Source organism: Gavialis gangeticus, unplaced genomic scaffold, assembly GCF_001723915.1.
Source record: "Gavialis gangeticus isolate Ggan-Ray unplaced genomic scaffold, GavGan_comp1, whole genome shotgun sequence".
Taxonomy (NCBI): domain Eukaryota; kingdom Metazoa; phylum Chordata; order Crocodylia; family Gavialidae; genus Gavialis; species Gavialis gangeticus.
The window spans coordinates 43,903,855-43,914,182 of NW_017729004.1; the positions used below are offsets into that span (position 1 = coordinate 43,903,855).

The 10,328-nt window shown below is 40.0% G+C and overlaps 1 protein-coding gene across 4 annotated transcripts in view; it reads left to right on the top strand.

The window, feature by feature from the left end:
- The window catches only part of NEBL (nebulette), a 647,345-nt gene that overhangs the window by 553,848 nt on the left and 83,169 nt on the right, over positions 1-10,328 (top strand). For 2 of the 4 annotated variants that reach the window (XM_019508319.1, XM_019508318.1), the window contains one exon: positions 947-1,118. In XM_019508319.1, the coding sequence (XP_019363864.1) occupies positions 947-1,118 (172 nt within the window). Of the gene's footprint in view, positions 1-946; positions 1,119-5,875; positions 5,972-10,328 lie in introns of all 4 variants that reach the window. The other 2 variants (XM_019508316.1, XM_019508317.1) reach the window with 2 other exon arrangements.

Consider the following 10,328-nt stretch of genomic DNA (forward strand, 5'->3'; position numbering starts at 1 on the left):
AGTTCTTAAAAATCCTGTCAGATTGCTACCGGGGCATGCGCATCTTTAGAGATGCTGGTATTTATATACTTATCCTGGATCAGGCATGCTTGACCTGTAGCATATGCCACAAGCAGTATGGGCAGCTGTATGTGGCACACAGCAGATGGGGGAGGGGACAAGCAGCATAGTCACAGATAGGGCGGGGAACAGGAAAAAGAACAGCATATTGGGAAGGGACACAGGGAAGGGACCAGAAAGCAGAGCAGTCAGTTAGGCAGGGGAAGGGGTAGAAGTGGTAATCCAGGAGGGTATGTGGCTAATTTGTGGCACACCACCAAAAAGATTTGCCGCCACTCATCTGGATGACCTCTGGAAGTACCTTTTTAGCCACGTGTTTTTATGCCTGTACAATGATTCTTAGCAGCTTGAGTTAATTACTAATTCAATAGCAATGTTAAATTTTGTTTTGGGTTTTTGTGTAACATCCTTTTTTACAGGATACATTGCAAAAATGGTCAAGGAAATGGATTGGACAGCTTGCCAAGTCTTTTACATCTTGTTTCTGGCATAAAATCCAAGGAATAAAAATACCTATTATGCAGCAGTTTTTAGCATAATTTAGGATGTAGACATATGAGCAGTTTACTGTAAGATAAAAGGAGCTAGAGTTTTACCATGTGTCAAGTGTTCTGTGGTAACTCTATATGCATGCTCTGAACCCATGGTAGGTAAAAGCTAAATATAGTAATTTAGCTCTCTTTCATTAAAAAATAAGCTGCTGTGGGTTACCTTTTACTTACTGCAGGACTGGGTGTATACATGAATAGCTTTCATGTAGCCTCTGATGCAGTAAATTTCCCTACCTTTTGTTAGCTCACATTAATTGTTTATATGCCCATAACCTTTAGATCAGTTAAGATCAGTCATGGCTAGGGGAAAAAATGTCACTTCTTATATTTTCCAGGTGAAATATCATGAAGATTTTGAGAAGACAAAGGGCAGGGGTTTCACTCCAGTGGTGGATGATCCTGTGACAGAGAGGGTGAGAAAAAACACTCAGGTTATGAGTGATGCTGCATACAAAGGAGTCCATCCACATATAGTCGAAATGGATAGGAGACCTGGAATAATTGTTGGTAAGTTGAAAAACAGCTTTCCCATCCAAGGATTGTTGCTGAAAATAAAAAGCATTGCTCAATATTCTCCTTATAATCAAGAAAACATATCTCTGTTTTTCATTTTTCTTGCCTCTGATTGTGATATTGGAGTTAAATCTCTTTTACTAACCTGTCAAGGCAACATCTATTATTTCAATTCATTATTTTGTATGAAGATTTTTTTTTTTTAAGATTGAAACCATCAGTCAGAATTGGTATTTCAGAGAGTGATTGTCTGGCAAAATAGCTGACTATAGACACTTCATCAGTTTCAAATTAATGAGGACATTAAGCAATCAAATAATAAAATGACAGAATTTTACTAGATATTAATTGACTTTCCCAAACAATGAGAAAAGGAAAATTGCACTGTAATATAAGAAGTGTTACATCTGCTACATCTACCCATAAGGCATACATTATTATTATATTTAAGTGACTTTAGTCAATAAGTAGTTAATAAGTAGTTAATAAGAAGGATAAATAATCACAAAGAAAGTTGACTTTGCCAACCTGGTATAGATCAGTTCTGAGAGAATTGAGGTTCATCCTTTGAATGCTTAGGGAGGCAGAATTGTGTGAAGTGTAACTTCCTTTATTTTGTTGTGTAAAACTGGAATCACTTCTCTTATGTATTTATTTAGTGATCAAACACTTTCATTTTTAGTCTGAATTGTGTGGTGTGAAACTTGTTCTCTGTCAGGAAAAAGGCAGTTTTTAATAAGATAATTTGTATTCTGAAGTCATGAAATGTTAACTGGAGTGTCTGAAAGTTCGAGAGAGATGGTTTTATTAATCTCTGCAGTTTTTCTTTCACTTGAATATGTATGCAACAACTTTTCACTATTTAGGAGAGGTCTAGGGCTGCAGTATTCTTCATTTCAAGTAATCTTGTTTCTCTCTGAAATGGTGGTTCGCTAAGATGTAAACTGCTGAGCAGCTCACAAGTGAAATCATCCTTTCGTGGAACGCCTACTGTCTGTCTTGGAGCTCCACATATTTGTGGTACCCATCATCCCAATATTTTTCACAGTTCTCAAAATATTTCAATTTGTGGATCATGACAAGCTGATCAGACATTATGTAGGTCACAGGCAACAGTTTGAGAATAGCCTCTGTAAAAAAAGTGTCTAGGTTAAGGCCATGAGGGGTTAGAAGGAAAGAAGTAGACACAACAGATGCCTGGACCATCACTGTAAGGTCTTAAAACAAAATATTTAAGTTAAATTCTCCCCCTTATGTTTTTATGAGGAATATTTGTTTAAAATCAAAACAAAATAATTCTAAAAGTTATCATAAATGTAATGGAAAAGGAAGTGAATACTTGGCGTTATTCATTGTTCTCTTTGTGGTTGTCCTCTCTTTATCATTCCTGACAGGATTATAGGTGATAAGAATCCCCAACATGTTCTTTCTAGAGATGGCTTTACCTAATAATAAAGATAATTTAAATTAGGGTTGACTGTAGTTTAAATATCAAGAATACATACTTACAAGTGGTTTTTATTACCCAGGAAAGCTCTGTCTAATGAAAGGTATCTGAAACTCTCAAGCTAATGCAAGCCTTGGAAAGTTGTACATTCTGGCATCTAAGGTAACACAACATAATCAGGGGAATTGCTTGCCTGCCAGGAAGACTTTAAAGCCAGAGCAAACCTCTAATTTCCACAGCAGATGCTTGTTGAAGAGCCAAGGGGTGCACAACACCTTAACACGTTCTAAACCCCTTAGCGATTGACATATTCCAGTCTTTTTGTAGCTTGGCATACATGTAATTCACCAATGTATCCATGGATATAATAGGAAATGTTTTCAGTGTTATACCCTCATGTTAATCATGCCTGAGCTCATCTCCCACTGCAGCTTCCCACCTATATATAACACTATTGAAGCAAAGTTGAATATCATTTGTCAAATGTAAATCCGTTAGCACACCTCAAAACAGATACCATTCTTTGAATAAAAACATTGCAGTTATTTAGAAGAAATAGCCTATGACAACTTGAAAGATTTACTTCCACTGATATTTCAGTAAATGCTACTTGTTTAAACAGAAGCAATGGACTCATTGTTCAAAGAATGTTCTTGGCAGTTAGCAGAGATCACAGACTCAGAAAACATCTATAACTCTCTTTAAGCTTTTCCCTGGCTGATTCATGTTCAGCCACTTAGGAAAAATACTTTTCCATTAGAACCCTTCTAGTGGGCTTCCAACATATAATAAGTAAAGTCCTAATAACGTTGCTTAAATGTAATGACTGTGCTCTGGAAAATGAACATGTTTCTTAATCCTAAAAGGACATTACAAAGACTTCAAAATAAATGAATTCTCATCTGTCTGTGGCTCTGTAAAGTAAAAGAAGTACAGGTTTGCCATACACCCAAAGAGGGTATTTTCATTCAGATAGAAGTAGCAAAGAAATTGATGCAAGCTGTTTGGTGACATAAATTGCCAAGATTATTGTTTTATATGTTTTGATGGAGATTGAGTAAAAGTAATATAAAGTTTATGATAGGATACAAATGCCCTGTACAACCACATTTTTAAGTTAAAAAAAAATAAAACTACACTATAAAGTATGAGATACAGGGAACTAACCAATCCCTTCTCCCCTTCATGCCTTTCAGTGCTTTTCAGAGATGACTAATCTGTCACTGCTAGAGCCAACACATACTTATTGAAATATTGAAATGTAGTTAATTAATTCAGTGGGGAACTGTATTGTATTCCACAGTAAGGCTACAGTACAGTAGATAACATGGAATCTTGATCTGAGGCTGTGGAATTTGGTTTGTTGGTTATAGCTACTTGTGTCACCTTTAGGTGCCACGTACCAGGGTTCCCCATAGTTCTACTTTGCCTACCAGCGTATAAGGTAGCTTGATATCACTTTCCCCCAATAGTGGGACCATGTTGGAAAGACTTCCCACCTCTAACATATTGGCCTCACTTAGCAAGCAGACACCAAGCAGGTGTGGGCAAAATGGCAGATCCAGCCAGCAACCAGACTCCATTTCCTAGCAGCCCTGCCTGCGTGGCTGGGGTGTTTCCATGGAGATCCCAGCAGCAGCCTCACTGTCATAGTGCGAACCTGGGGTTTCTGTAGAGACTGACCCCGGCAGCACTGGCAGGGCACATAGCAGGGCGTGGGGCTGCTCCAGAGCTGGGTTGGAATATTGCAGTGGTGACAGCATGGTCCAGAGCCAGGGCAGAGCCACAGTCTCCCAACTGCACTTCCCTGCCTGGAGCATTTGGGTTGCAGATTGTGGCTCTGGCCTGGCTCTGGATCATGCTGTCACTGCCACAAGATCCAGCTGGGCTCTGGAGCCGCTCCTTGCCCTGCCACCAAAGGCAGTATTGGGAGGTTGGGGGACCTATAGCCACTCCTAAATTCCCTGTGGCCCCCCATAGCCACCCTTCTCAGTGGTACTGCTCCAGCCACTTCTACCATTGCCCACCCTGCACAGGTAGTGGCGGCTGAGCCCGCCATGCTCCTACCTGCAGCACAGTCCCCCCTTGCCATCACCACCAGGAAGAGGCCTGCCAGCACTGCTGGGGTTGGTCTCCATGGAAACACTGACCCCATGCTGTCACAGCATGGCTGTTGCTGAGGTCTCCATGGAAACTGGCCCCAGCCACGTGGGCAGGGCCTGCTGGGAAATGGAGTTCACTGCTGGCCAGATCCAGCCCATGGGCCGGACTTTGCCTGGCCCTGCACTAGGGTAAGTGTATGATCTGATGGATTCATCTTTTAATTGGCCACGCTTTATAATAAGGTCTATTTTAACATAGGTTGTAAAAGTTTATAAATTATTTTACCAGTATGTCAGAGATTGTTGTGAGCTGTTCATAAGAGGTGTTGATTGGTTATAAATATTGTTATTATTGAACTTTAGGCCTGTGGTTATAGTTTATATTTATTACAAATAGGTATAAAAGTTTTAACTAGTTATATTCATTAAAATATATTAAGAGATTTCTTAATTGTTTATTAATCTTTAGCAAATTATTAGTACTTGGGATCTAGCTATAAATTGTAACCTTTTAATGTGCAAATCTCTCTCCTAAACTAGCCAGTTCGGGCTTGTGAATTTCAAAATTTGCAGTTAGATCCGTGTACAAGTTATGAGGAAAGAAGTCATTTTCATTCCTCTTAGTATATTCATAAGATGAATTCCAAGAGTAGTTTTAGCTAAGATAGGGGATGGTGTCCCAAGGAACTTAACTTCTAGGTAGGCAAAAAAATAACAGTTAAGTCACAGAAGAAGGAAGTGACTGTTGTGGACAGTGTGTGAGTTTTGTTTTAAAAAAAAAAAAGCAACCTCCCAAGTATTATAATATAAATGGCTATTTAATATGATACTTTAAAAAATATTTCATTAATATAGTCATATGTAATGTTACTGTCATGCTTGGCAAAATTAGAAGTAAAGTAAAAAACTGTCCTCTAAAAATTATAGAAAATAGGTCAGGACAGGGATTTTGAGAAGCAATCTAAGTTCACCCACTACTCTAAGGTAAGATCCATTATATCTAATCCATTCTGGAATGATGTATAACACTTAAAATGAATGGAACAAGTAACTTTTAATAGGAAACAAATGCCTTTAGTCCATGGATGTCTAGATCTTTCTGTTAATAACTATAACAAGGAATAACACAATCACCGTTCTTTAAACTCCTTGATCTCATGCTTTTATTTATATCACTGCTGTCTGTCTTCTTTCTTTGTGAGAAGACCTCAAAGTTTGGCGCACAGATCCTGGGTCCGTCTTCGACATTGATCCTCTGGAAGACAATATTCAGTCTAGGAGTCTGCATATGCTTTCTGGTATTGCTTATATTTTGAGTTTTGCCCATATCGTCTTTTTACATTTTTGTATGTAAAGCTATCATAGTAAACTTTCAGGTTGATAGGCTAACCATCTGTTATTTTTTTCCTTTCATTTTAAAACTGTTGTATTATAAAAATTAGCACCTTGAAGCAGTTGACTCTAATCGTATGCACAAACAAAAAACAGCAAAAACATTTCTGTCATGAACTGGAATTATTACTTCCAGTTGGAGTAAACCAAATTAATTCCATGTGTGCTGAAAACACTTGTACTGTTTGCAAAGGGGATTTTCAAATAAATGGAATTCACTAAAACTTTAGACACATCCATATAATGGATTTCAAGGAACTTGTGTAACTTGTTTATAAGTCACAGTGAACTGCAAGTTATTTATCTGATTTGTTTGCATCCTGGTACCTGTTTGCATCTGATACAGTAGCATTCACCATGGGAAGGTATTTCCAAATATTCAAGAAGGGACATTTCCCATTCTGAGAAGTGCATAGTCTAAAGACCATCTGGGTGTGTCTACCTGAGATGCTTACTGTGCAGTAGCTCGTTACTACTGTGCAGTAGTGTGGCCGAGCATGAACCATGATGCGATGCTGCTACACAGTAGTAATGAGGTACTGCACAGTGTCATTTAGGCTACTGTGCTGGGATACTACTGTATAGTAGTGCCAGTTACTGCACTTTCATTTAGTCCTTGGTTATGCAAGTACTAAATGACTGCGCAGTGGGTATCTCATGTAGACACATCCACTGACAGGTAGAAAGAGTAGGATAAAACAGTAGGAAATGCATACTTCAGCTTGATTTCAAATTACTTCTTTCTGATATTACATTCCCACACTTACTTCTTTACCATCTTCAATGTTTTAAATAGTGTTGGGATGATTCTATAGCTCTGGTGGTCCAGGAAAAATGCAAGAGGCAAGGACTTTTGTAAATGATATCATTTATTGGACCAGCTATATAGCTGGGGGGGATATAGACAAGTTTATGGGTACCAAGTGTTCTTTCTCAGGTCTCAGGGAGGGAGATCTGAGGAAAGATACTTGGTGCTTGAAAGATTGTCTGTATCCCTCCCAACACAAAACTGGTCTAATAGCACCCACAAAGATCCTTACCTAATGTTTTAAGTAGAATTTGGTTAAAAATATTCCCATTAATGTTGAAAAAAGTAGTAGAGGAAGTTGACTGAGTGTTGTGTTTCTATTTAAACAAGGTTTCAGAACATATTTATAGATTCATTTTTTAACAATAGCTCACTTTTAGTGGCAGGTGCATACTGGAAACCACTGGAGTGAGTTATGAAGTGAAATTCTGGGCTCATAGAAGTCAATGGGAATATTGCCATTGATTTTAATGGGACCATGATCTCACCTCTGGTCTTTTTGAGAAGTACACTTAAGCATGTAATTTCCTAAATATTAAAAATACATTGAAAACAATTTCTGCATAATCTCTCATGGCTATATATTTTTCCAAAACACCTATTGTATTTACTTAAATCCAAGAGAACTTGGAATTGAAGAGAACCCCCCAAATAGTTAGACTCAATATATGGACAATGTATAAATTTGTTATAATTTTCCATGTACAGAATCTAATTATTGGACAGTCATCTTCAATTTGTCTCACCCACTGCTACAGTGGAACAAGCAGCTGGTGGGGGGCAGGCAGTGGGGTAGTCAAGTTGTCTGTTCCCTGCCCCTTGCCCTCTGCCTCCTGTCCTCACTCAACACTTGTCCCCGTGGTGCCTGCCCTGTGCCCTGGCACCTGTCCCCCCTCCTGTCTGCCTCCTCATGCCTGCACTGGGTGAGTCCCTGCATCTCTTGGCCCCTGACCCTGCCATGGCCTGCACGCAATGGCATCTGTCCCCCCCTCACAACTTCCCCCCTTTTGCCTGGCCACCTTCTAGTGCTTGTCACCCATCCTTACCCTCCCTGGTGCTTCTGCCTCTCCCTCCCCCACAGCTTCTGCACCCCTCCCCATCACAGCCTCTGCCCCCACCACTTACCCACTGACTCTGCTCCAACCCAGGAATAGAGCACATGGGCACTCTGGTCCCTGTCCAGCCATGCAGCAGCAGTTGTGACAGTGGCAGTCCGAACCCCAAAGTTAGGGCCAGAGCTGCTGCCACTGCCACTACCACTGCAGCTATGTGACCAGGCCGGGGCCAGGGCCTGAGCCAGCATGTGCTTTGTGCCCTGGACTGGTGCTGGAGGGTAAGTGGTGGTGGCAGGGGAACAGGCAAGGGGCGCAGAGGGAGGGTAGTACCTGTGGCTCTGAGCCTGAGCCCAGGTCTGGGCTGGAGTTAGAGCTGCAGGAGGTGCCTTCCCTCCTAGATTGTTAAATTGGGGAAAAAAACCTTATCTTGGATTTGAGTAAATACTGTAAGTATCTGTGGTATTTATGGAGATCTTAAATACCCATGGTAGAGGCTAAAGCTCAGTGAAGTCAATGGAGGGATTCCAGCTGACTGCAGTTAGTCACAGATTCACAGATCCACGGAATTTTAGGACCGGACGGGATCTCGCGAGATCATCAGGTCCAGCCCCCCTCTTCTGGGCAGGAAAGACTGCTGGGGTCCAATAACCCCAGCAAAGTGTGTCCCCAGTCTCCTTTTGAAGATCTCCAGGGTAGGTGACTACATCACCCTTGATTCCTTGATTAGGTCCTAATAAGTAGCCAGAGTTTTCTTTTGGGATACACCCCATTTTAACAGTACACTTGACCACAAGACTATCATTAGTATATAAATGCTTGGTTTACATAAGCATCTTAAAACTTTCCATAAGCTTTGTTTAGACACTTTCCAGCCATAGTAAAGGTATTTTAAAGGCTTTAAATACTCTTTCTCTTTCTATCTCTCCTCTCTCATACACACTGAAAATACAGTGACTGCTAAGGTAATGAGAAATGCTACAATGTTGCAGGAAGATTCTTAACTCCTAACTTCTGCAGTGTGCTCAGTGACATATATCTTGCTGTGAAAAGTGATTTTAGTGATCATTTTAGTGATCACTTCTTTTCCTGAATTGATTATATTTGAAAATTACTTAAGAAAATTTGTTATTAAATTAAGATATTCAGGCTAGAGCAGGTCTTTTTCAACTTAGTTGTAAGTTCTAGAAACTTATTTTCTAATGAACACATTTTAGAAGCTTAATTATCATGGAAATAATCATCATGTGAGTGAGGTTTCAGAAGTCATATGGAGGAATAAATTGCCTACAGGAAAATGAATCATGGGATCACAGCTGAATTATATTAAATATAGGTGAATTCAGCCAGCTTCTGCTGCACTGACTACCACAGTAAAAATAATAATGGTATTATAGCTAAGAAATATTTATCTCACATATTTTCCAGTTCTTTTACATTCAGTATTCTATCAAAATTGTCTACATTTTGGATTAAAAATAGCTATTTCTAAACAATACATCACATGTTTTTTCTTTCCAGCCAAGGTTAATAAATCAGGCCTAAAAAACGGTGTAAATGATCTAGAATTGCTTGTACATGGAATTTGTACACCCAGAGCAGCTCAGGTATCAAGACTAGTATAGTTATGTGTGTACATGTGGTGTTATCTTGAACATTTGGGCATGGCACTATATTGTCATGTAAACACATGCTCAGTTTCAGATAGATCACTCATAATGCATACTGTATGATATTTTGGGGGATTTTTACTCAAATAAGGTTGAACTGAAAGGGTTACATGGATGGTGATCCAACATAGGGTAGGGCAGGGTAAGCACCTTTGAGACCAACTAATTCAGAGGCATGAGCTTTTGCAGGCAACAACTTACTTTGCCATCTGCATAGCATCTGACAAAGTAGGTTGTTACATATGAAAGCTTACACTTCTCTGAACCGGTTAATCTGTAAGGCTAAGTGCAGACATTTGTGGGAATAGGGGGAGGTTAGACTGGGTAAAAAATGGCCACCTGATCTAACTTAGTTTGCCCCCCAGTGCAGACCTTGCACTTATACCCAGTCTCAGTGAATGGAAATCAATATAAACTTATAAGTGTACAGAAGTTCCACAAATGACCAGTTTAAAATCGGTGGATCCTGGTCTAAGATAGACTTGGATCAATGTACACTCAAACTTAATCTATTTAGGTTAGACAGGTGCATCAAACTTCTGCATAGTTATCTGTGCAGTGCTGGGGCTGCGCTTTTCCTCCCCTCCCCTCTAGAACTGGGCAATTTTTATCTCCCCAGAGACCCTCACCACACCCCACAAATACTCCATCCCACAAGTTGCTCGTGGTGCCACTGGGAGAAGAAAAGGTAGGTATCATTGGTGTGAGGGGCAGGAGGGTGCGGGGGGGGGGA